The 27,952-nt window shown below is 34.5% G+C and overlaps 2 protein-coding genes, 1 long non-coding RNA gene and 1 pseudogene across 4 annotated transcripts; 1 reads left to right on the top strand and 3 right to left on the bottom strand.

Moving 5' to 3' along the window:
- Positions 1-204: 204 nt before the first annotated feature.
- On the bottom strand, positions 205-4,619 carry LOC121766549 (50S ribosomal protein L4-like). 2 transcript variants are annotated; one of them, XM_042162819.1, is made up of 9 exons: positions 4,488-4,619; positions 4,191-4,323; positions 3,836-3,897; positions 3,561-3,687; positions 2,865-3,013; positions 2,377-2,484; positions 2,175-2,294; positions 1,022-1,195; positions 205-659 (listed from the first exon to the last, which is right to left on the bottom strand). In XM_042162819.1, the coding sequence occupies exons 2-9, from the start codon at positions 4,270-4,272 to the stop codon at positions 558-560; spliced, it is 924 nt and encodes a 307-aa protein (XP_042018753.1). In that variant the 5' UTR covers positions 4,273-4,323; positions 4,488-4,619; the 3' UTR covers positions 205-557. The 2 variants fall into 2 exon arrangements, with proteins under 2 accessions (XP_042018753.1, XP_042018745.1); XM_042162811.1 differs by having other exon boundaries at positions 4,417-4,589.
- A 2,191-nt stretch (positions 4,620-6,810) lies between these two features.
- Positions 6,811-10,625, top strand: LOC121779882 (annotated as a pseudogene).
- A 1,253-nt stretch (positions 10,626-11,878) lies between these two features.
- On the bottom strand, positions 11,879-13,257 carry LOC121768353 (WUSCHEL-related homeobox 4-like). Its single transcript, XM_042164831.1, has 3 exons — positions 12,934-13,257; positions 12,239-12,547; positions 11,879-12,166 (listed from the first exon to the last, which is right to left on the bottom strand). Exons 1-3 carry the CDS (start codon positions 13,168-13,170, stop codon positions 12,026-12,028), a joined length of 687 nt encoding a protein of 228 aa, XP_042020765.1. The 5' UTR covers positions 13,171-13,257; the 3' UTR covers positions 11,879-12,025.
- A 10,573-nt stretch (positions 13,258-23,830) lies between these two features.
- Positions 23,831-27,712, bottom strand: LOC121770270. The gene is made up of 3 exons (XR_006043754.1): positions 27,603-27,712; positions 26,440-27,498; positions 23,831-25,927 (listed from the first exon to the last, which is right to left on the bottom strand). It is a non-coding gene; the product is annotated as an uncharacterized LOC121770270 (long non-coding RNA).
- Between the last annotated feature and the right edge of the window lie 240 nt (positions 27,713-27,952).

Here is a 27,952-nt window from a genome sequence, read left to right as displayed (position 1 = left end):
TTTGTTAGGTTTAAAAAAATAAATTGACACAGTAGTATGTTTACTTCTTCTAACTTTTTCGAGGATCGTTTCAGACACTAAAATTTACTGGTCATATAAAAAACTTGTGTTGGTAAAGATAATTTACTGCTAAAACTCACCCTAAAATTCAAAAATAAATCGTCTTTCTTTTATTTGATACTAATAAATAAAAACTAGAACACATAAAAAACATGGTTTAAGCTAAATTTAATTCCAATTTGACAACGCCAACCAAAAGTATTCAAAGCTAAATTATGATATGATCCCTCTTTTTCATGTAAAGGATTAGCAGCAGAAAGGAAAATTAGATCAGAGTAGCCAAAACTTAGCTACAATCTAGTGAAAAATCTAAGCTCTAAAAATGCGAGTTCTCTCCCAAGCAATAAACAGAGTGAAATCCCAGTTCAAAAACAAGTCGACTGAAGGTGCTTTCCTGGGATGAGAAATACCTTAAGACGACATGTTCAATATAGACTTCAGTCGAGGTAGACAAAAACTCCCATTATCCGTTCTGATGTCAGCAAGCACGATCTCTATCAGCGATTGATTGGAGTTCTCATCCTTTCAACTATTCGGTTCACAGCATCACGTGACATTACTAGTGTATCGTGCAGAAGGATGCTGTAAACATTCAGACCCTGAAATTGTTGGCACAGTAAGAGCAACATATAGTTGGCAATTATCATTATAATAATAATAATAATAATAATAATAATCTGCTATTAAGCAACTAAGAACCTTTATGCTTCAATGAACGAGGGTCGCTAGTAGTATTGAACTTCTGAGTTAAGAGAAATTAAAATATTTGATGCAGGTGATTTTGACACAGAAAACACACAAAATTTGTTTGGACACCAAAAACAGGGGTCGCATATTTTTGGAAATTGAGTGATCACTTGAAGATTTTTTTTTATATTCTGAGTTGTACATATAGTTGTTACACAGATGCTGAAGCATTCATTTTCATACTAGGAAATGACAACCAAAATTCAAAACTTACGATGGATGGCAATACGTTGACATAATGTAAATTCTGAGTGGCCAACTTCAGCTTCTCGTTAATAGGACCACCATCAACCACCAGAATTTTCTTAGCATTCTCCATTTGACTCACAAAGTGCACAATGTTCTTTGTCTTGTGTGAAGGAACTTCTAAATCCTCAAAAACCATAAGCTGTAGAAGGAATTAACATATACAGAATAACATAAGGAATAGAATAGTTATACAAATCGAGAGCCACAACTTTCATTGTGAGAGGATGTAAAGATGACCAGAAAGGTATACGAAAAGATATATTAAGAGGAAGACCCAAGGAATTATGCTTGCTCAATAGGCAGAAAACATGAAAATTATTGCACTGGCACAAAAAGATCGATAGAGAATGGAGACGATGTAAAAAAACACAAATTAAAAGTAAGCAAGCAGCTTATCTCAAAACTCGCATTGCAAGTTATTCAATGTGTTTATTTAACTCCCTTGCCAAAAATTTCAGCAAAACCTAACAAAATAGGCATTACACTCCTGAGCTTACAAACAAATTATAGCAATCCTTAATAATAAGCGATCAAAGGCGGAAACCTTAGAACCTACCCTTCCCTCCCTCCCCACCCCATCCACACACATTGTGTCACATACAGGAGTTTCAGCAAGAAAATCAAACAGAAGAAAGAAAGAAAGAGAATAATTTGGTTTGAAGTTAGCAATAAAGGAAACAATCCAAATTGTGTCAAGGACAAGGCATGGCAGGTTAGTAGGAGTATCTAAGGGGAAGTGTTGACATGAATGTCAACAGATGGTTGTGGTTATTGTCTTCCAAGGCTTGAGAAAAGCTAAAGCAAAAACATGATCTGGATCTAAAGAAATGATAGCAGTATACCTTGACAAGGATGTGGGACCTTCTAATGGGCAAACTACACTGTTTTGAGAACAACTAACCATTTTAAAGTAAGGTAAAAATAATATACTAATTGCCAGTACATATAAAAGCTCTACATCACCAATGTCAGGTTTGTAAATTCGTATAAGCCATTGAAGCTTCAAAAGCTTGCATTAGGTGAATCTAAAGATTCTAAACTATAGATCTGGACACCTAGTCAAAAGCAAGCTAGAGTAATATTCTTGCAAATTATTTCTCTCAACTAACTACACTTGCCTTCCCTTCAGCAGCACGAGCTGAAAGTGCAATCTTCAGTCCTAGTCGCCGAACCTTCTTATTCAGCTTGATAGCATGACTTCGTGGCTTTGGACCATGCATGGTAGCACCACCTCTGAACTGTAGAGCATATAATATGTCAGGTATAACCTTTTTAAGACCTTGATTAGAGAAAATCCATTGGGCAAGATAAAATATTCACCTGTGCACCGCGCAGTGTTCCATGCCTTGCTCGACCAGTACCCTTCTGAGGCCAAGGCTTTCTTCCAGTCCCACTAACCTCACTTATGGTTTTAGTTGAATGTGTCCCCTAATAACACAGCAACAAAGAACTAAATCCACCAAGAGTGCGTTTATGAAAAAAAATATTACAAATGAGGAATGGAGGAAAGAAAAAAAATGTGCCCTGACACATCTTTAGTTATTTACCAACAAATAAGAAGAAATCACAAACTCAAAGAAAGCATGTTTAGGAGGCTCCGAGGCAAGACATTGAATTTCTCTGTTTAATGGGAATAAGTAAGAAGATAACTGAAATAAAAATAGAAGGTTGCTGCACCAATCAACAAAAGCAACAAGGATTTATATTTTGCTTCCATTTTGTTGTTCCCCACACCAAGAGAATTGTTGGCATCATTTTCTTTAAGACTTTAAATATTAAATTCATAAACAAGGATGAATAAGACGCACCTGCCGCCGCTTGGCTAGTTGCCACCTTACGACACGATGAATAATATCCTTTCTAATTGGGACATCAAAAACATCACCACCCAACGTCATAAAGCCTTTATCTTCATTCAGAAAATTCGTAACAGGTATAACCAGATCCTGAAAGAGACCTACAGAATCAATAATCAACAAACAAAATTAACAACACAGATCCATTGTTTTTACAGCTAACATCTGAAAATGATTAGCAATAACAAATGGAATTACTTTCAATTATATTTTTTTTCACACTCCCCAATTGTTAGACAAGGAGCTACAAGTTAAAAATAAATAACTATGGTATCAACCAGAAGAAAAAAATAAACATATTATTTGATGTAAACATGATTTTTATTAAATTTTATTCCTCTGTGAATAAGTATTTGATCATACCAGCCTGCTTCTCTGTGGGGAAGCAAGAGAGTATAGCTTCACATTTTTGCCTCACCTAAAAATTCCCATGCTACTAGACTACCAGTGATAAATAAAGATCACCCATTACTATCATTTTACTTTCCCACTAGAGCATAAGTAGTGAGACATCAGAAATAAAGGATATCCAGTATTCTCTAAGATCCTACCAATTATCACATAGAAAAATAAGCACAAGCAGATGGTAACATGAAACATAAAACTTAAGACTAGGGTAATTCATAAGCATAAAATGAGCAACTGTACCTATTTCCCGATCCGGAATGGCCAAACTTTTACTTTTAGAGGACAGCAAATGCAAGGGAAATGCACCCTCACTTGAATTCGGAGTCAAAATGGTAGTAGAGTACCTCCGGCAAACATCCAACAATGTCTAGCACAAATCAGGTGTTAGCTATGGGCCTATGGCTTTGGATCCCATTTGAGCATATGAATATAAAATCATAGCAAGAAGCACTCAAAAGAACTTAGACTATCATAAATTAATGCAACCGATATAAAACAATTTCATTAAGGCGCACCTTTCCGACGACAGAAGATCTCATTATTGACGAGCTATCACCACAATCATAACCACGAAATGCTGCATCAAATTTCATGGCAAGCAAAAAAAAGCTTAGAAACCAAAACAAAAGTTTCAAAATTCAAAATTTTTTAGGTGAAAGCAGCAATGGAGAAAATGAAGAGAGAAAAAACAGGGAGAACAGCAGCGAAATGGTCAAGACAACTGAATATTGATTATAACCTAAGAACTACGGACGAAATCAACAATGCCGTAACCTTTTTCTTCATGTAACAAACAAGAGAACTGAAAACAAACACATAATTAAACTACGTATTCGCAAGAAAAATGGAAAATTTGCGAGAAGGGGCTACCATTGTATAATGAAAATGGCAGAGAAGAAACATCGCTGGGAGCGAAGGCACGCAATACTCTTCTAGAAATCGAGAAAGCCATCTCCAAATCCAGGCAATAAAGGGCCTCGATAAGCTAGAAATATTATTTCAGCTGCAGCAAAAAATTAGGGTTACATTACACGATTTATTTCTCAAATTGAAACTAAACTGAAAAGTGATGAGGAAAATCAGATAGGAAATCGACCATATTCAATGAAGCACATTTACTCATTGAACTTATGAATTGCTATGGAGAGCAAGTACGAAGACGATTACCGGCATAGATAGCAGGCAATTGAAATGGAAGCACCGTCTTCGCGAGAGAGAGAGAGAGGAATTTACCCTTCGAAATCCATAAACCCTTCTTTCTGGGGTTTGACGAGTGCGGGCCGGGCTCGGATAACTTCGAGAGCCGGGCTATATAATTTTAAGGAGTTTTATTTCTTTGTAAATTATAAACATTAAGTTAGTTATCATTCATTCCAAAAATATTAAAAATTCTAAGCTAGTATATCAATTTATTTAATAAGTAGTATCTAACGATTCAAGTATTAATATAAAAAATCGCATTATAGTTTAGAACTTAGAAATATGATTCAATTGTATAATAATTCAAAGTTAAAAAAAAGTTTAAAGTTGTGCAACCTCCATGCAATGGATGACAAAAAATTTTAATACTACAAAATTAGTAAATCAAAAGGGAAACAGAGAAAGTGAATGGATATTGTGAATTGAGAATGAGACTTGCTCATCAAAGAGGCATTTATCAAAATTAGAAAATGATTACTACTACTTTTTATTGACAACCAAAATTAAAAAAAGAAAACTATTGATTATGAATAGAAACAATATAAAGGAATATCATGTAATCAAACTTCTACAAATAGTGCCACAAACCTTTATTCCGCACGAATGTAACGTCACAAAACAGAGCTTTTAGTTTTATCAGCTTGGTCAATTACTAGTCGCTCACGAGGCAAATGTAGAGATCAATATGGCGACACGATACTAAGAGGTGCACGAATCCTCGCAGATGTGTGGAGCATCGGACGAGACTCAAGGCATATGTTTAGACATGGAGTCGTTGAGTTTGATTGGTTTGTAAGTGCACAAATTACTGTATATGTTAATTTTCTCATAATGTCACAAGATAAACCAACAATATATCATATCATAAAACTATACTCCATTGTATTGAGTTCTACCTATAAAATATAGTATTAATATATAAATTGAAGATCATATAAATATTAAAATATTCTTTCTGTCTTCGAATAATAAGTCTCCTTATGTTCGTCCCACAAAATTAGGCCATTTTTATTTTTCAATAATATAGAGATCATTATTCTATTAATAATATTTTAATTATAAAGTACTACTCCCTCCGTCCCCCAAAATTCGTCACCATTTGACCCGGCACGGGTTTTAAGAAATACAATAGAAAGTGGGTTGAAAAAGTTTGTGTCATGTGGGTCCTACTTTTATATATTAGTTTTATAATAAAATGTGAGTGTGAATGAGTTAGTGGAATGTAGGGTCCACTACCAAATATGGTAAAAAGTGAAAGGTGACAAATTTTTAGGGACGGAAGAAAAAGGAAATAAGTGACAAATTTTCAGGGACGGAGAGAGTACTTTTTTTCTCTTTCTTCTTCATCAATTTTATAGTATTAAAACTTATACTCATTCTAAAATCCCTTTTTTAATGATGTTGCAATAAACCTATAATTTTGAAATCTTAGCTCTTACGATCGTGTGATACAGCTTTAACTAGAATGAAAGTCCAACTTGTCAGCAGATGATATAGCTACACTGGCCTATTTAATCTGATCAACAAAAAGAAAAAATTCTCGTACTCTAGACACACCAAATGGCACCTAATGGCATAATTAATTGATATGCCTTACAAATACTTATTTGATAAATAGAATTCTAAAAAAGTCATATTCCAACTCTACATAACTATTAATGGAAACTAATGTAAATCCTAAGCTTATTCATTATTGTAAAATATACAAAAATCATGTACCAAAACTGACAATGAAAGTGTAAAAATTATTGTATGCTACTATCGTTTAATCCTACGGAGTATTCCCTCTATCCCATTCAAGATGATCATATTTTTAGTGACACGGAGTTTTAGGTGAAATAGTTGTTTATGATAAAGTAGAGTGGAAAATATGATTGAATATTTTAATAAGGAGATATTATTTAATTTCAATTATAGAAAATTTAAATTATTGAGATAAATTAAAAAGAGAAAGTGGATATTTTGAATGGGATAAAAAAAGTAGTTATAATATTCTAGCATTATAGACAGAAAGATAAGTTCGGCCTGCTACCTAGAGGCCTATGTACCAAACTTCCTTGTCTATTGGGCTAAAGATACTTTTAATTATCTTCATTTAAATATATTTTTAAAAGTATTTAAATGTAGTATAAATTATTATGAAAAAATTCATAGAATTAATAATCTAAATCATCTATTACTAAAATTTAGAAAACATAGCTCGTACTAATATTATTTTGTAATATTTCCACCCCTGGAATCGCATTCCATAAATAGAAATACTCATCAAAGATAATAAATCGTCAAGTTGATGGAGTTGACATATTTTCTTCCTCTCATATTACTATGCATCACATTTTCATGCTTCAATCTCCTACGCCGGAGCCGTCGATCACCCGCGCCGGCCCGTAATCCTTTCCGATAATCGGAAACATCCACCAACTGGGCCCGAAACCCCACCAATCCCTGACCAAGCTCTCCAAAATTCACGGCCCCTTGATGCATCTCAAGCTCGGCACCATCCACGCCGTCATCATCTCCTCCCCGGAACTCACCCGAGAAATCCTCCAGCGCCACGACCAATCCTTCCCGGGGAGAATGGCCACCGCCGCCACCAAAGAACTCGACCACCACCTCTCCTCCGTCAATGCCTCCCCGCCGGCAGCCAGTGGTGCCACCTCCTCAGACTATGCCGGGAGGAGATGTTCTCGCAGCCGCCCCTCGACGCCGGCCGGCAGCTGCGGCGGCGCAGCCTGCAGAAGCTCCTCGGATACGTCGAGAAATGATGCTATTAGAAATGGGCCACTCACCCCTTAAAAGGGGTCATAAGGGGGAGGGTTATCCACACTTATATAGATTAGATGTGATCTTCACCAAGTCGATGTGGGATAGAATTTAGAGAATTTAACACGCCCCCTCACGTGTGGGCCGGAAAGGACATCGGGAATTTAGAGAATTTAACACGCCCCCTCACGTGTGGGCCGGAAAGGACATCGGTCTTCCATCACGTGGGTAGGCAATGCAAGAGAAACCATCATCGATGTGGGCCGGAAAGGACATCGGTCTTCCACTAGTGAGGTAGATAAGAGATAAAGAGAAAACCATCATCAACTTGGGCCCGCTCTGATACCATATTAGAAATGGGCCACTCACCCCTTAAAAGGCCTCATAAGGGGGAGGGTTATCCACACTTATATAGATTAGATGGGATCTTCACCAAGTCGATGTGGGATAGAATTTAGAGAATTTAACAGCTGCGCGGATCGGAAATCGGTGGATGTCAACGAGGCCGGGTTTGTGACGTCGCTTAATTTGATATCCAACACACCTTTCTCGGTCGATTTTTCGGATTACGGCGAGGGGTCGTCGCAGGAGTTGAAGGGGATTGTTCATGGGTTGATACGGGTTTTTGGGGAGTTTAAATGTGGCGGATTATTTTCCGATCGTTGGAGTGTTTGATCCGCAGGGGATTGAGAGGAATGCGGGGAGGTATATGGGGAGATTGATGGAGGTTTTTGATGGAATCATTGATGGGAGGAAGGAGTCGCCGGAGAAGAAGGATGATTTGCTGGAAGCGCTGTTGAGCCGAGAAAAGGAGTCGGAGCTGTCGCGCGACGATATAAAGCATTTGCTTCTGGTGAGTCAAATTGTCGAACACTTGGTGTGTTGTTATTTATTTATATTCTACTACTCCTATCTTACTTTGGTTTTATTTTTATTTGAAAAATAACTACTAGTAAGTAATATAATCTTGAACTTTTGGTAATTCTGGTTGTTTTGAACAACCAAATATTAATCTCAACTAGAGCTGGGTAAATATCCCGAAAAAAGGTATATCAATCGTATCGTACCGAAAAATATCAAAAAATATCGAATTTTCGGTATACTGAAATTTTCGGTACGATACAATATCGTATCGAAGTTTTTGATACGATACTGATATGAATTTTCTTATACCGCGGTATACCGTTTCATATCGAATATACGATATATATCGATATTATCGGTATACCGAAATATATCGAAAATCAATACATATCGAATTATCGGTACGTACCGTTTATACCGATTATAACAATAATATAACTTATTTTTTTAAGTATTTTGTTCGAACTTGACTTGATTATGGTATTTTTGGTGTTTTGTTGTGTTGGATTTTGATTATGGAGATGTGAACAATGTTTATTTCATTGGGTTGAAATTATATTAATTTTGGTTTTATTTTTCAGTTTTGCAATTATATTTTTTGGTATTCGAAATTGTATAAAATTTAAGTATATCGTACGAAATTTTGATATACCGTTCAAAACGGTATACCTAAGTTCGATACGATATATTAAAATTTCGATACTGTAACGATATAGTTTTTTTCCATATCGAAATTTCGGTATACCGAAATACGGTATACCGAAACTTTCGATACGATAACGCTATGAAATTCTTTCATATCGATATTTTTGATATGATAACGATACAAAGTTTTCGATACGGTATATCGTATCGACCCACCCCTAATCTCAAAATTTCAATTTACTATCTCAATTACAAAAAAATAAAGTTGTTTGATTAAAAAATTAGAAATGAAAGAAATATAAAATAAAATGAAATACATATTTAATCGATTATGACGAGCCTGTTCAGTAATTATTGGATTTAAAAAAAACTGCATACCTTAAGAATAGAATAATAAGCTCTAATAAATCATTACTATTAATTTCCAAATTCAAAAATCAGATTATAAAATTATGCAATATAATGAGATGTAATAAGAACAATGAAATTAAATGAAGTAATATTGATTTAAATTTATTATTATTATTATTATTATTACTACTATAATGGATTAATGGGATCGGAAGAAACAATTATTATAAATTAAATTTTGAAATCATTTTCAACTCTTATTAATATTATCATCTAGTATAATGTAAATTGTGTAACTTTCATGAAAATAGTTTTGTTTTCTATTTTGATCCATCTATTAAAATTAATCTAATCTATTTATGGTAAGTTTTTTTAATGTAATGAGATATGTCTATTTTTTTCCTAATAATATTTTAATAATTTTTTCTCTTTGTCCATTTCTTATGTTATTAATTTTAAATTAAAAACTATGTAATCCATTCTCATAATTATTTATTTAGATTATGAATTTACAGTAATTTTTCTCTTTAGTAGATTTCCAATTTCCCGGATAAAGTCATGGTGGTCCAAACCATCCTCGGACAAAATAAAGCACTACTCGAAGAATCTGACATCTCCAAGCTCCCATATCTACAAGCCGTCGTCAAAGAGACCTTCCGCTACCATCCTCCCGGCCCCTTCATTTCACGGATGAAGCCGAGATAGGAGGCCATGCGGTTCCTGGGAACGCTGTTGTTTTGGTCAATATATGGACAATAGGTACGGATTCGAGAATATGGGAGAATCCCGATGAGTTCGTGCCTCAGAGATTCTTGAATGGGAATATTATTATGGATGTGAAGGGGCAAGATTTCGAGCTAATTCCGTTTGGAGCGGGTGGGAGAATCTGCCCGGGGCAGGCGTTGGCGCATAGAATGGTGCATGTGATGGTGGGGATTTTGGTTCACAACTTTGAATGGAAAGTTGAGAATGATGGGATGAATGGTGAAGAAGTGGATGTGAGTGAGAAATTTGGTCTTTCATTGCAAAAGGCTTTGCCTCTCAAGGTGTTAGCCCATGTATAGAAAGCACTCAAGCTATGCACTGTGATGCAAGCTCAACTTCTCTGAATCAAGATGCGATGTATGGGAACACTATCACCACGGCTGTAACAGAAGATCAGCCAAGTCATAATGCTAGCTGGAAGGAAGTTCTCCTTGGCAATTGCCGTGCTCACACACACAAAGCGTGATCAAATCACAACAACATTCACTAGAGGATTTTGTGTGTGGCATCATTTCTAGATCCTTCTCTTGTTAGCTATATATATCAGATTAATCATGATGTAATCATCGAAAAATAAATCATAAACAGAATAGTTCATTCTCTATCATGCTTTACAATATTGCTCTGCAATCTTTCCTCTTATGGCTTTTGCTGTATTTCCTTTACAAGGCTATGCCTATCAAACTATATGATAGGGGTAGTAATTTGCTCAAATGAATTATGATGTCAAAGATTTGAATAGTTAAGTTCTTAAATTCGATATATGTTGTGTGGATTGCTAAATGTTTGACTCGGATGGTAGGATGGATGAGTAGTGTTATAAAAACTGAACTGACTGGTTAGATCGTAAATCAATGTGTTGTTATGTCTGATTTGAACATAAAAACTTTTTGGAGTAATTAGATTGGTCTTAGCATTGCCGATTCATTTATTAGTAAGATTTTTAAAAGAGTGGGACGAAGTGTAAATGAATGCACATGCGGTTAAGATTTAGTTGTATAACCAATTTTGGGTCTTAATTTAATTTAATTTGGTAGTTATAATCTAGGATTTGTTGCACTAAAAAATCTTTTCGATTTAGTTATCATTTAAGTATACTTGTATTAGTTAATCCTACTCTAAAATCTTTACTGAAAAAATCAAAATTCTTATTGTGGATAATATTTACTACAAAAAAAATAATACTCCTATCACATAACCCTTATTTTATAAATAGTCAACCTATTTATCACTTTTACCAAAAGAATGCAAACAAATTATAAATAGTATAGTAGTACTATAATAAACTCTAACCGTATCTGTGAACGTCCCTAGTTAATCGTTTCACAATTATACTAAACCAAAATATTGAAATTTAAGAGAGAAAAAGTTAAAAATTGATAATGGATTCTGAATTTGGGAATAGGGAATATCAGGCCCATTAATTTATGGGCCTTTACCACCGAAAACATATTTATAATTGTTTCTTTCCACAATATACTTTCCCATAAATTAATTTATGCATTATAAGACATCATCATTTCTTGGATAATCAAAGATAATAGAAGTGAGCATATTGGCTTTTATTACTATGTTTTGATTATTAAATAAAAATTTATATTAATGTATTTTGGAAATTATATATAAAATACTCTAGATATACTATCACGGAAGATAATTTGTATTGTATGGTTACACTTACATCTGAAGCAATTTTCAAGTGCGTATTATTTTAGACTCATTTTCTGACATATATATACAAAATGCATAGTGTGAAAATGATGATCGACTAAAAGTTCCCACAATATTATTAGTGAAAATACAAAAATCGTGCTCAATTTATAGTTAGCATAATTTAATCATGTATATGTGTTAGTAAAACGAGGTCCATTTTTTTTTATTGGGTTTAAATGTTAAAATGCTACTCCAACAACTATAGATAGACATGACAAGTACGTTGTAGGCAGATGGAAAGAAATGTGACAAATTGCTGATGGAGGAATGGAGTAATTATTCATAATTGATCAACACAAAGAGAAGATTTCCTTCATATTCAAAGAAAATCAGAGATAAAGAAGCTACAAAGATGATACCATCACCAATCGAAAGCAAAAGAAGATAAAAAAATTTAAGACTAATTAATCCGTGAATGAAGATCTCCCTTCGGGGTGCAAAGGGAAAAGCTTCAATGTCCTATCTCCTCCCTCTTCCTCTTCTCTACAATATTTGCTCACTTCATCGAAAACGCACTTCCTCTTATAACGATTATTCTCCTCTTCCTGCATTAATAATAGTATTTTCATTTAATCAGCACACGTCACTTCTAAAATAACTTTAATACTGCTTCATACCTTATTGGGCAACGAAAGGAAGAGGGAAGAAGCGTGATCGGGGAAGGGAGGCGGGGGCGGTGTTCGTGTAGAGGGAGAGAAGCCCAGGCTAGAGCGCTTTTGCTTCTGCCGCTCGCGCGCTTTATGGTTTTGAAACCAGTAAAACACGTTTTTGCCTTCGATTTTGCCGTATTTGCCGAGTTGCGCCGTGATCTGCTCGATTTGCTGGGCGTTAGGAGTTCGCATGCCTCTCCGGTATAGCATCTCGAGTATTCCGATCTGCTCCTGCGTCGGATTCCACCGCGTTCCGCCTGGCTGCGCCGCCTCTACCTATACATACACAATTTTGTAAACATATACTTATATGCCTTACTCTTCAACATGCTTTTCAAATATTATTGCTTTTTCACAATATTTTACTAAAGCAAATATTTCGTTATAGTATATTGTAATTATTTCGTCCAAGTTGGTAAATGGCAAATATAGTTTTTTTTTGGGGGGGGGGGGGGGGGGGGGGGAAGAACTATTTTAATATAGTACTCCATATTATTGAAAATCACAAAAGTTATTTGGATTTAATAATTGAATTCTTAGTTTATTTAAAGTGTTAGATACCAATCATGAGAGATTTGCCATGCACATAATTAAGTACACAATTTGATTTAATTAAGTACTCATATTTGATTTTGAAAATGCAATTTATTAGCAATTATTACCTGAGATGATTCTTTCTTGTGAATGTCTACGTTTCTTGGACTACATTGATCGGGTTTTATGAAGCTTTTGAGATCGAAGGAGGAGGAGGTGGCGGAGGAGAGCGTGTCGGCGGCGGCGGTGGAGAGTTTGGGGGCGAGGGAGCGGAAGCGTTTGCAGCCGAGGGAGAGGGAAGGGGGGTCGTGATCCCAGATGAGTCCACGTGGCAGTTGATGAACCTTCATGGCTTGAATTCCCATGGAATATTGAATTTTGAGGTATGAATTTTGATGCCAAATTGTGTTGTGGTTATATAGAAGAAGGTGATGTGAGAGAATGAGAGGGGGAGAGAAAAAAGCAAAAAAAAAACAAAGGCTAAGAAGAGAAAAGTTCAAAAGAGAAAGTGGAGTGATGGCACTAGATAGATAATTAACCAAGACCAAATGATGAGGTGAGGTTGACTTATGATTTCCATGTTTAAAAAGAGAGATAGAAAAGTTGGGCTCTAGAGATAAAAAGGGGTTGATGGAAATTAATCCTTTTTCTAAAAAGTAGACTAATTTACCACTACTATAATACTATAAAAATATAAAGATTTAATATATTTATCATAAGGACTCATGTGGTTTGGATGTACCACAGAAAAGTGCCCATTAAGTTAAAGAAAATTAACAAATTCAGATATATTTTCACCTAGCAAACCTTTATGTATGTACAATTCAAGATATATGCACATAAACATATTGATTATACTAATGAAGATTGATAATATCAGATATGTCGTACCTAGCGAATGACCTCACAATAATTGACAGACTAGACGACCATTTATGTACAACCCGAGATATAATAAACATGGGGAAAACGCCGATTATAATAAAAAAGATTAACAATATTAAATAAGTTGTACCTAGCGACATCCTCATACAAATCCACCTCCGATCAGGCTAGACGATTATGTATAACAACTCGAGATATAAACATAGAAAAGTGTTGATTATACTAAAGAATATTGGCAATATCAATGTATTAATATGATTGCATCTAGCTAGCGAACATCCGATCATACTAAACTAATGCATAGGGGTGTCGAAACGGGTACCCGCGGGTACCCGTACCCGTTTGTAGTCAAAATCTTTGTCCCGTTACCCGACCCGCACAGTGACGGGTACCCGCCTTGTCGGGTACGGGATACCCGTACCCGACAGGCGGGTACACGTACCCGACCCGTTTAAAATATATTCATCACCTTGGCTTTATATCTGAATATGGTCACATAGGTAACGTGTTATAATTCTAAAACTCATCCCCAAATACTTACCACCTAAATCTATATTTTAATGCATAAAGAGGTTGCATGAAAGAGTATGCAATATTTTGTAAACACAGAACAAAATCTTGTTTCAGTTTTAATAATTTCCAACGCAGTTTCTTAGGAATTGGGGCAGCAATCTGGAAGTTATTGACTTGAGCCATTACCTTCTTCACGGCAGGGGTCGGCGGCTGATGTGGGTGGTGGCGGGCGGTGGGTGCGGGTGGCGGCGCGGGTGTGAAGAGCAGACAATTTAGGGTAATGGACAAAAGACTTCAGAGTTAATCCTAAAACGTGTATTAATTGAAATTATGGTAATGGACAAAAGACTTAAACGGATATTAATTAAAAATTTTAATACAATATTTATATTTAAACGGGTATATAAGCGGGTATCGGGTATACCCGATACCCGCAAAAACCTGAAACTCAATACCCGTACCCGAACCCGTTCCCGCTTATGTCAGGTAGCGGGTACCCGAAACCCGATGGGTAACGGGTCGGGTGTGCGGGTACCCAATACCCGCTACCCGTTTCGACACCCCTACTAATGCATGTACAACTCAAGATATACACATTAAAAACACTATTTTCTCACACGTCTAAACTATTGATTGGTGATGGGGTTGGGTTCATTATTGAAAAGGCGTGCGTGTGGTGAATGAAAGGGGTGTATGTAATGTGCGTGTGGTTGGATAGTCCAATCCAAGTTTAATTTTCTTGCTTTCATGATGAGGTGCCTCTCCCTCTCCCCCTCTCTCTCTCCTTTTCCTTTCTCTTTTTTTTTTCAAACTTTTATCAGTGTAAAGTTGGAGGGAATGTGCAAAAGTTAATCCCACAATCCCAATAACTTGAAAATGCAAACGCCTTTGTTTTATTTCTAGTTGCCTTTTCGAGATACCAATGTGTGTGTGTTTCAACAGTTAAATGCCGTCTTTCTAGTGTTGAATTTTAAAAATTATTTAATTCAATTTTATCTCGGCTCTACAAACAAATTTTATAGGACCCAATCAATTATTATTACTCTATGAATGGTGAAGTACTTATATACTTCTACTAGTATTATTGTGTATCTACAATTATATACCTATAATTATAAATACTTATTCCAAGTGTGAACCTGCAAAGTCTATCAATCCATTAATATTTCTATTCACGTTGATCAAGAAATATATTTAATATTCCTAAAGAATATATGGGCGTTATAATTTTTTTTAATTATTCAGATTTCAAATACCAATAGCTAGGCAATATATAAGTAGAGATACGTGTTTAAAAAATATAAATTTGATAACAAAAAAAGAAGAAGAGTGGTTTGAGACACACAAATGTGACATGATTATACGATTGTTGGACAATTACTTGATTAAATAAATAAAATGTGGAAAAAAGGGACTATATAGTAGTAATATAATACTCCATGCACAAAAAACCATATAAATCCAAAAGTTGTGTATTATTTGTATCTTTCATCAGTCGGGTATTTATTGGGAACTGTTAGTTCCCCAAATAGTTTAAATCCACCAACTCACTTTCACAAGAAAAATACTAAAAAATGTTTTTCTTTTTAGTACTCTATATTAGAGAACAAGATCTTGCATGATTTCGGACACCTGGGTTCAACATTCATGTACTACAGAGTCAAAACATAAATTGTTTGGTAAAGTATTGTTAGTATAGTGGATGATAGCAAGACGCAAGTATCAAGTATATAATCTATCAACAAAGTGGTGATTATTAATTTATTATACACTATAATTAAAAAAACTGTTAGGGATATTTTTAATGTAATTAAGCATATTAATTTGTATCTCTAAATATACTTTCACACTCCAACGCTTTAAAAAACGTCTTTAATATTGATGTTCCAACTAAAATTAAAGGATAAAAATAAAAGCGTCCTAAAAAGTAGTAAAAGATTAAATTAATTTGTCCTTAATATAAAAATAATTTCTTTTACATCTTAAATTATTGTTATTATTAAAAAAAATTCAACATAAATAATTGTATCTCAACTTTTTTTTATCTTTATATCATATTAATTAGAAAGGTATTTTATCTAATAATGTGATGATAATGGTCCAGATAGTATGGTAGTTTGCATCATACATATTTTAATATACTATGTCTTAAATCATAAAATAAACCTCTACGACTTTTTATTCGTCCAATTCAAGAATAACTATAAATGCGCAAACGAACTTTTTATTTTTGGAGGTGAATGCGGAAATGAGCCTTACTCTCTTAATCATACACCTATAATGCAATTACGCTATAGCTTTTTGCCGACTACCCAAATTGTGGTGTGCATTTGTTATTTCCTTTTCATATCAATAATAAGTTTCCAACCAAAAAAAAAGGGTGATGCTAAATGGCCATAATATGGCCAGCCATAAACTTAAAATATTAATAAATATTTGTGTCATTAATGCTAATTCAACAAAATCCATACACCTCAAAAAGAGTAAACATGTTGAGACTATTGTGCCCTTTACTTGAAATATACAACTCCTAATATCTTTTATGCAAATATAAGTATAACCCATGTAGTTGAATATTTTTTTTAATTTTTTAATTTTTTAATTTATTATACTCCGTAGTTTGTAAATGCATATTAATCACAATAATTAACTATGGTTGACAACCGTCATTTATACCAATACAAATTCGACAATTCACTTCTTATAACATTTGCACCGCATGATACACAAATTATTGGAGTCAGTATTTTCAGAAAATTATCATTTGCACAATTACAAATTCATTAAATTTGCTTTATTATATATATTGAATTTAAGTAATTATAACATTGCAATAAAGAGAAAAAAGATAATTATGTAAACACAACTATATCATAGTATATAAAAATAATTAGTATGTTTATTTTTAAAATTATATTATAATGCACCCTACATTTTTAGTATAATTGAAAATTTTAAACTATAACATGATTAAATATTATAGACTATCTGATTGTGTTACAACTTAGTTATTATTGATTTCAATTTAATATGATCAATAGAAAAACATTTAGGGAACATAAAAACTTAATCTTAGACTAAAAAATTGTTTAAAAATAAATTACTGAAAATAGAAAATTAAAAAAATAAATAAATTAAAAAAGAAATGTAAATATCGGATTAAGGAAATGAAATTGGAAAACAATTACAATTAAATAAAAAGGGTAATAGTGTAAAGGTTTTGGAACATTAAATGACCTATTTGAGCTATAACATCTAAATTTTACTAAAATGTCATTTTATGGCCGGCCATAATGTGGCCACGTAGCATTTCCCAAAAAAATACACTACAGTACTAAAATTTTATAAACGAATCTAGTTTCTCTTGATCATGTGTCTTTCCAAAAGGTTACTCATCAATAAAATCATGATATTTATTTGACGTTTTCCCCTCAACAAATTAAATATCATTTGTTTTATTAAATATATATTCAAATACGGAGTATGAGTTTGTCGCATTGAAAATCTGAAATAAAAAAAATTAAAATTAAAGACTTCTGGTTGTAGTATTCCATTATTTTCTAGTACTGTATAAGTTTGATATATTCATGCCATATTTAGACTCGTAAGGGCCCTACATCCCGGTCCGATAATATTGTGAGAGGTGTTAAATGAGGGTACGCAGTGACCCCCTAAGGGGGAGAGCCTAACCCACTGTCTGCGAGAAGCCCACCTCCCAAGGCCTCACACTTGTGCCTGAGAGAGGTGTCGCAACTACACGACAATAGTGGGATTTGATCCTTGGCCATTCTTACAAATCTGCCCATTCGAAACCAACTGTACTGCCCCTGCGGACACGTGTTTCCCCTTCATATACTAAGAATCGAGGTGAAAGCAGTTAATAACCTAACTAAAGTTTATTGGTAAACAAGATAATAAAGATCGATGGAGGTTTATGAATCTTATATAGTGGTTTCAGCTTTCTCTTTACATCAACGTGGAATATTATTATATTTATTTTTTAAAAAAAATTGTCAACACCTTTCTCCAAATCCTTCGTGATTAACCTTAGAAGGGTTGTACCTTTTTTGATCGGGTAGGACCAATTCTCTGTCAAATTGGCCTAAATTTAAAACTCAAACGTCAGTAAGGTGATTCCTCTAAGGATGAAAACTCTAAAATACATAAAAGGAAGAAGATAGAAAAAAGAGGGAGAAGATTACTATTCAAAAATTAGGCATGGAAAGCCCTCAATTACTTTAGAACTTTTAAGCTCGATTGACATCTAAATTTTCCAATCTCGTACAAATTGAATATGCCTCAATAGCAAATAATGTTAAAATGTGTTTGTATTGCTGAATTGCAAAGATACCCAAAGATTCGATATTAAAAAACAATAATTTCTTTAATTATAATAAGAATTTGAAGAATGAAGCTTGATATGTAGCTACTAGTTAGTGTGAGATATGAAATAAGACACTCTAAAAACTAGGAGTGTGATTTAGAGGAATAATAATGAGTCAAAGATAAAAGTGGGGCTGTAAGTTGGATGGCATGATAAATTGCCCCACTCAGTGGAACAAACGGTGGGATTCCATCATTACAAAAACAAACACATTTTGCCATCATTTCTATCTCTCCATTTTGCTCTATTTCTATTTCTTTTTTCGTGATATTTTACATATTGAAGTTAAAGAAAAGCAGTTGAAAATATAAAGAATGATAAAAAAAAGTAATAAAATCAACATAACTTAATAAAACACATGTTCTATAAAAAATTAAAAAAATATAAAAAATAATAGCACACATCAAGATGTTATCTGTTAGTTGTAATCCATCATATAGTATTAAATACACAACAACTAAAAGTTTTACACTAAAATATTGGAGTTAAACTAGGAGTTTTTACCAATGAAGAATACTCCTGTAATAAATAAAAATATTTTTTTATAATTTTTAACTATGTTCCTTAAATGTTGTAATTATTCTTTTTTCTCAATTTGAGCATCGTTAATGAGAACAAAAGGGATTTTTGATAAAAAAAAAACAATTCAAATCATGATGTCATGATAATTAATTAAAAAATACTAGTATATTGTTATTAGGTCATATATATACAATTATTAGAAAACACAATCCATTCTTAATTTTAATAAGAAAGAGATTTTTACTTAGAAGATAATTAGTGGATGAGGATATGGAAAATCTGGTTATAAGTAGTCCTCGTGGGCACAGGGCACTTAATTATCTCCTTTTTTGAACCTAAAATTACTATTATTAGTAATCACTAATGACATTGATTCATTAACTAATTATAGGGGTGTTTTACTCCAATTGAGTGATAACCTGATCAGTTTGAATTAGGGCTGGCAATTTTCGACACGACACGATAATCTGACACGAATCCGCACGAAATTATTGGGTTGGGGTCAAGTCTTATTGGATCCATGTCCTTATCGGGTTGACCCATTAAGAACCCGATAATTCCGGGTTGGGTTCGGGTCGGATGCAGGTCGGATACGGGTAACCCATTAAGAAATAATATTATTATTTTTATTATTATTTAAATATATATATTACTTTAATTTTTTAATTTCTTATAAATTAGGTTTAAATAGTATAAAACGAATTTTAATTGTGTAAATTAGGTTAAAAATTAAGGTTTAATCGTGTAATATTAGGTTTTAATCGTGTAATATCAGGTTCGGGTTGTTATCGTGTCGTGTCAACCCATATTATATCGTGTCGATAACGGGTTCGTGTCGGGTGCGGGTCGTGTTCGGATTTGAAGGTAGCAGGTCGGGTTCGTGTTCGGATTTACAGTTTCCTTAACAGGTCGGGTTCAGGTTAGGCCTTATTGGGTTGGGTCATTATCAGGTTGACCCGATAACGACCCAATCCGCACGATTTGCCAGCCCTAGTTTGAATTGTAGAGTTTGGTTACTATATTCATGAATATAATATAACTTTCTCCGTTCCATGGTAAGTAAGAGATCTCTTTTATAAGTTTTAGGAAAATGATAATTAAATTATTAACATAGAAAGAGAGTAAAGTAAAAAAAATAAAAAATAAAGAAGACACTTCTATATTTTTATTAAATACTCCTAGTATTAGAAAATATAAATGAGACTCTCTTCACGTGTTCAATGTAAATATATAAAGAGTATATATTTAGACTTCTTCTATTAAAATTGATTTAATAAATCAAGCATAATTGTATATGCATGTATTAATAATAAAATATTATTACTACATTTGTATCACAAAGGTATACCCTTTTATTTAAACACAGGTTTTAATGCATAACTAATAAAGTAAGAGAGAAGTAGATAAAAAAGTACTTCGTAATTAAAGTATTGTTAGTGCAGACTTAAGAATAAGTTCCACCTTATTATGAGAAAATTTTCAAAATTAGATAATAGTCCCTCGGTCCCTAAAGAGTATGCACTATTTCTTTTTTTCGTCCGTCCCCAAAGAGTATGAACATTTCAGTTTTGGAAACTCATTTCTTCTCTCTAATGAGGTGAGACTTATTCTCCACTAACAATACTTAAAAATTTTTTTTCTCTCTCTCTCTCTCTCTCTCTCTTAATTTATTAATAATGCATTGAAATCCGTGCCGAACCCAATGTTCATACTCTTTGAGGATGGATGGGGTATATACTCTTGAGAAAGATTAAAAATAAAAAAGTACATACTTTTATAGAACGAAGTGAGTATATTACTGACTTAGCAAAACAAAGTGACTTAGTACTTAAAGCACTCTAACATGAAAACAAATGTCAAAACCATACCTTCTTGAATCTAGACCTAGTTTTTTCCTAGTGTTGGGGATCATTTTTAACCTTGGAAGTTGATGGCTATTTTATTTCCATTGACCCATTTCAATTATGATCAAAATAAAGTGAATCCTCTAAACAATCATTACCTTGATTGAAATTTATTCCCAATTAGATTTTTACGTACCCTTTTATTTCTCCAAACAATGTAAAGAGCCTCCTTTTTCTCTCACTCCATCTCTTGTTTTTATTTAACAGCTAAAGAAATGGAATGTTTGGTAAGAAAAAAAGAGGATAGCATGTTGCAACAAATTTGTCATGTCGTGTAAGGAAAAGTGGGTGCAAAAACTTGTTGCAGTGAAAAAAGGTGTTATGTTTTGGGTGGTGTATTTGCAAATGCATGACAGTCCAAACAAAAGGAATTTCATGAATTGATGGCACTCAAATAATTTCTAATTCTCTTTTGAATTCAATTTTGTTCTTACATTCATATTTATTTTTTTGGCTTTGCTTATTTTTGTTTGTTAATTTTTGGCGGGGATGTGAATCATGTGATGATGTATTTTGAGGTAGCTCAGTTTAGTTGGCTAGAAGTATTTAATTAGAATGATTAAGTTTATGATTATTTGATAGTATATAATGTTTGTATATATACAAAAACAAAACTTATGAGATCGAAATTGTAGAAAATGTCAGTGACGGCACAATGATCCATCGCTGGAAATGGACAGAGGCAAAGAACGGAAATGAACCCTGACCATAAACAACTGAAGCAGAGATGACACAGCAAATGCGCAATTCAATAGAATTTGCAGGTCCTCATGAGCCGACCCTGGGTTGGTTAGCCCCCAACCCACCGAGACTAGCCATAGAGTAATAGGAGTAGTATAAGTTAAAAATGAATTTTTATTGAAATTTTAATTGATCTTTTTACAAAATTCATTGTATGTAAACTTTCATCTTAAAATTGCATTTTAATTGACTTTAATAAAATTCGAAAAACCATTTGATGAGGGGATACTTCTAGGGATTTCAACCCCTTTTGTGGTGTTATGTTTCACTCACTGAAAGAGTTAAATCTTGACCTCACCAAAGTCCAAATTGTTGCTTCTTTTCTCAACCCTTTTTCCTTTCACTTCCACTAACGACATTTAGTTTTAGCATTCCAATGCCCAGCTCTCCTTCTACATTTTCTAAGTGATCGCATGTTTTCTTAATAAATTATACTACTACTATCTATTATTTGTATATACTATTTAATATCGCAATACGTACGTACGTATTAGTACATTAAAGAGGGTGAAAATAACAAAACTGAGAATATATACAGTTTGCGTGATTAAAATAGAGAGGAATAACAAAGATCGAGAAATGAATTATAGCCATAGAATTAAATCATGAGTAGTATTTTAAAATACTTCTTCCAAATTTAAATAATGTTTAGGCGCACATATGCACTATTTTTTTAACCACGAAACAACTTAGAAACCCCTTGTTTTTAATGCATAAAAAATATGTTATTCAATAAAAAGTAGTAGTAGTAGTATAAAAATACACATAATCATGTCAAAATATTTGTTATAAGGTTAAATAATTATTGAGCTAATAATTGCATGAGATGTAAACGTGAGCCATCGTATGTCATATTCATGTAATTATGTAAATTACGATAAAATATTTGTATGCATATGGAAACTAGAGAGAGAGAGAGAAAAAGAGAGGCAAATAATTGAGGTTCCTTACCGCCATGCACGGAATCACGTGCTTGATGCCAGCTTGTAGCCACGTGCACCTGTAGCTCATCATTGCCACGTCCACTAATGGTCGAATTCTATGATTGCTAAACTTTGAAAATAAATTCCAATCACTTAATTCAATAGTACTATTACTCAAAAACATCATCATTACATAATTGCATACGTCCCCCAAAATCTTTATTTTAAAAAGAATAATATAACTGGGCACAAAAACTGAATACTCAGTTATGTCGACCCAATAATTAGAATGTAACGAACTTATGAGTCTATATACTCCCTCCGTCCCGAGCTACTCGCTCATTTTCTTTTCGGCACGGAGATTAAGGAATGAGGGTATAGGAAAGTCAAAAATGACGGCTATAGGTGAAATTTTTTACTAAAAATGGAAAGAGTGCAAGTAACTTGGGACGCCCAAAAAGGAAATACGTGCGAGTTGTGCGGGACGGAGGGAGTACTAAAATACGAAGAATAATAAATATAAAAATGCAAATCAAACCCGACCCGAATCTAGCATTGTCCCGGCTACTGAGAAGGATAACATGGGTATGATTGGGAAAGTAAATACTAATGATTAGAACAAAATTATTATTTGAAATCACATTAATTAATAGTAAAAAAATTTGAGTTTGATTTATATGGTTGAAAATTATGTTATTAGGATTTGAGGTGAAATTAAAGTCTAATATCTATTCCATGAACAATTAATCAAATAAAAAAGTGAGGTTAATTTATTCAACAATTTTTCCAGTAATAATAGTTAATTTTACTTTTGATGTAGGATGCATGGAATTATCCGAGTTAGATGTTCCTAGTTCATCTTGAATCATGATTATTTACAGATTGTTGATTTAGTATAAGATCATTTTTACTTTTGATGTAGGATGCATGGAATTTCCTCATTGCTTTACATAATTCTTGAAGCTAAATGTTCATAGTTCATCTTGAATCAAGATTACTCACAAATTGTCAATTCAATACTATAAGTAACGATTGTATGTATTAATAATGCAAATGGACAACGAGATTAAAGAAAGCTGAGAAGAGACAACAAATCAATAATTAGTTCTCCATGTATTAAGGCTAAAAACTTTGGTAAAACGTCTAGTTAAAACGTGACTAGCAACAAATTTTTTGAAAAATTCCTTTTGAAGATCTAACCACTCTCATATTACCCTGTGTAGTAAACTCATTATGATTGAATTCCAATCCATGCAAAATGTATACTTGAAGAGAACAATGGTGTGGTGAAATCAATGGAAACTCATTTCAACAATAGAATGCGCAATTGTGTAATATCGAACTCCATTAGATTAAAATCATGGTATCTCGAACTCTTTCTTCAAAACCTTAAGTAATCTCACATCTTCAGTAGACAGTTCATCCTGCACGTCAGTGGAAAGGAGTGAGGAAATCAGTGTTGATGGGGCGTCGTAAAAAATTGATACGGATCACTCGAGAATGCAAGACGAGGAACCAGCTGTAGAAGTACCGGCGATAGCCACGAAGACCAGGAAGCGAATGCAGCAGAAGAGGACCGAGGGGAATGTGGAGACAAGATCGTTGAGGCCAAGGGATCGAATTAAACCCCCGCAGAAGCTGGCGAATTACGTCGCCAAGTAGCGACGTAATTAAGTAGAAGATGCTCTGTTTTGTTAGTTCTTATTCTGTTTTGTTATTTCTTATTTTAGTTTGTTTCCTTTTTCATAGCTAGTTAGTTAAGCTTTATTAATTGAATTATTGTAATCGCGTCGGGCGTGCTATAAGCCCCGTTCGGGTTTTCTTCGTTGATTCTTTCCCGGACGTCTAGGTTAGGTCGAATCAACCCTAGGGTCTTAGTATAAATAGGGCCATGTTTTCGAATATTCATTAATCAATATATCATATTCTTTCGGCCCAAGGCTTGAGCAACAAGAAACGCAAACCCTACCGCTGACGACGAGCCTCTCGCCGGAAATCGCCGACGACCCAGACCTCCTGGGCGCCAGATAATTCCCGGCCGTGTTCCTTGATCGCGTGTTAATCAACGTTAGGAGCAGCGCTCTTAACAAAAATCTAGTAAGGAGTAATATCAGATGTACAAACCTTGTAGTAAGCTTTAAGTACATCATGTGAATGTCTTGAGATCTTGCTTTTAAGCAAGTGTTCCTCCTCAAAATGTCTCCCTAACATTTTCTGGTTGCTGCCAATTATCTGCAAACACCATTCTTAACACACTACAAGAGCACCACAAAATGACACTACAATTTCAATATCTCATACCTTAATGGCCACCTTTTGCCCTTTCCTGGCATAATCAACAGGATTATCATTACTTTTAATAGATGCTACCCGACCAATTTCGAGAAATCCTCTTTTAGAGGTTAACCGACTAACCGATGACCGAACTGAATATCACATTTCTTGGTTAACCGATTACCGACAAAATAAAGGCGTCTACTCGGTTATCGGTTCGGAACCGAATTACTCATTTAATTGCAGATGGATAAGAGGGATGTTGTTTCTTGGAATTCCATGATTTCAAGCTATGCAGTTCACGGGCTTGCATTGTGGATCTTCTTGGCAGAGCTAATAGACTAAAGGAAGCGGCTCGGATCATAGCCGATATGCGAGATGAGCCAGGGGCGATGGTGTGGGGCGCTCTCCTCGGATCGTGCATGATTCATTGCAACGTGGAGCTTGCAGAGAGGGCGAGCAGGATGCTGTTGAGCTCGAGCCCACGAATGCAGGGAACTACGCGCTTCTTGCTGAGATATACGCGGAGGCGAAGATGTGGGACGAGGTGAAGAGAGTGAAGAAGGTGTTGGAAGAGAAGGGGCTGCAGAAGGTACCGGGATGCTGCTGGATTGAAGCGAAGAAAAGGGTGTACTCGATTAGGTGTGTGGACGAGGTGAATCCTCAAATCGAGCTGGTCCATGCTTTGGTGGTGAAGGTGTCGGAGGAGATGGAGCAGGGCTACGTGCCGGAGACGAAATCGGTGCTGTACGAGCTTGATACGGAGGAGAAGCGGAGGGTGCTGTTGGGGCACAGTGAGAAATAGGCTATGAACTGCATAATTTTTTTTAAAATTCGGTTCTGGTTCGGTTAACCGGAACCGAACCAAACCAGGCCAATTCGGTTTCGATTCTGGTGTTTCAATCTCGGTTACTTTTATGCTCGGTTAACCGTGTTGTCGGTTCGGTTTACCTGCCCTACATATAGGTGTTCCAATCTGTATGAGTTTGGAAAAATATTGTGTATTAGTAATAAGCAAAATTTACTTGAATGCTATGTAAATTATACTCCCTCTGTTCCATAGTAGTAGAGTCATTTTATTTTTTGCACTCGTTTTGAAAAAAAAAATGATAATAAATAGTTAAAGTAGAGAGAAAGTAAAATAAGAGTGAGAATAAGGTAGAGAAAAGTCTTATCTACATTTTTCTTTCTCTTACTTTACTTTTTCTTCACTTTAACTATTTATTACTCCCCCGTCCCATAGTAGATGTCACACTTTACTTTTTAGTTTGTCCTACAAAAGATGTCACATTTTCTCTTTTGGAAAAAAGTTTCTTCTTACATTAATTATAAAATTATATTTTCTCCCACCACTTAACACACAAAATAACATCTCCTAAAATGTCGTGCAATCTCCCAAGTGTGACATCTACTATGAGACGGAGGGGTATCATTTGCACAAAAAGAAATGACTTTACTACTGTGAATGAAGGGAGTAGTAAGTACTACCTTAACAATGCCTTCAACAACATCAACTCCCAAGATAACCCACCCGCCGCCTCGCCTTCTTGGACGTGTGTACCTCAAATACAATCAAGCAACTTCGTCTTTCCAGCATCGACATGGCCCATAATGCAACATATAGGAGACCGAAGGTTTTGTCCATTTCGAACAGGCTGATCATCAACAACTTCTGTTTTCTTCTTCTCTGCCACTGAGTTGTTTTGAACATCCGCATTCTCCAATTTTGGTAGCATCACTTTCTCATCGGTATATCCTTCTTAGGCAAGGGCTCAGATTCTGAATCAACTTCTTCATCAGCAAATACACTTTTTCCTCCTCCTCCTCCATTGTCATCGACAACATCAGTTACCTCAACATTCTCTGCTACAACAGAAGCCAACTCCAACACAACATCTTCTTGGATCTCTTTTGCATCTGTGTTATCCCCATTAGAGTGTTTTTGGAGCTTGGATTTTTTCTTCTGGTAAAGAGGCCTCCGCGCAGGCTTCCCAGTAAGAAGCCGAATGATGGTGCATTGCTTTCTTCTTCAACAATATCCTTACAATCACCACCACATTCAACAATATCAGATGGTGCATTGCTTTCTTCTTCGAGCAATGTGGAACCGAATGATGTCTTCTTCGACCCCTTTGACGACTTCTTCTTTTTAACCAGTAAAACTAATACCAACATCATCTTCATCATTATCGCCGGCCGCGCATCAAGCAATCCAAATGCAGAATCCTCATCATCTTTATCCTTACTTTCAACATCAACATCATCTTCTCCTAGCAACCCAAAAGCTGAAGCAACAAAACCACTGTTATATCCACTCTTTTTTTTTCCCATCAAATTTAATTGCAGGAGCATCATCCTCTCCCTCCTCTGCAAAGACATTATCCCCTTCTTCTCCAGCAACATCATTAAACGCCACATCATCATCCATCGCAAACCCCTCCTTATTATATGATTCAACTGCAGAGGCGCTCTTCCTCCCCATCGGATTACTTCAAATTGGTAGTTTAAATTCATGAATCGAGCCACACAGGCAGATCAACACAAATCCTGCATGCAAAAACACTATCAATTTCTGTTTTCAAACCAAAACAATTCAAAATATCAAACACAACAATTTCACAAACAATTATGAATAATCGCATACAACTCACCTCGGTTAATGATCGAGACAGAGATGAAGCCAAATACTCAAATTAAACTAGGGTTTCTTACTTACGGTGGTGGATCGGATGGGTGTTTATAGGCAGTAAATTAAGCCGCCTTTATTTGGGTACGAAATTGCTAAAAATATCAGTAAAATTTGGATTTATTCTCAATTAATTATGATTAACAGATTTTTATTAAATGTCCAAAATTGTTAATTTATTAACCACAAGAAACGTAAGATTCACTTAACATGAATTTTAAAACCTTAAGAAAAGAAGGAAGGTGAAACTGCATCTTTTATGAATTGGTGCAATTTGAACTTACCATTTTACGAAAGTTGCACTTGCACGGTAAG

Source organism: Salvia splendens, chromosome 2 (assembly GCF_004379255.2).
Source record: "Salvia splendens isolate huo1 chromosome 2, SspV2, whole genome shotgun sequence".
Lineage (NCBI taxonomy): Eukaryota > Viridiplantae > Streptophyta > Magnoliopsida > Lamiales > Lamiaceae > Salvia > Salvia splendens.
The sequence above is the reverse complement of the archived record's forward strand: the minus strand, read 5'-3'. Positions and strand labels throughout refer to the sequence as shown.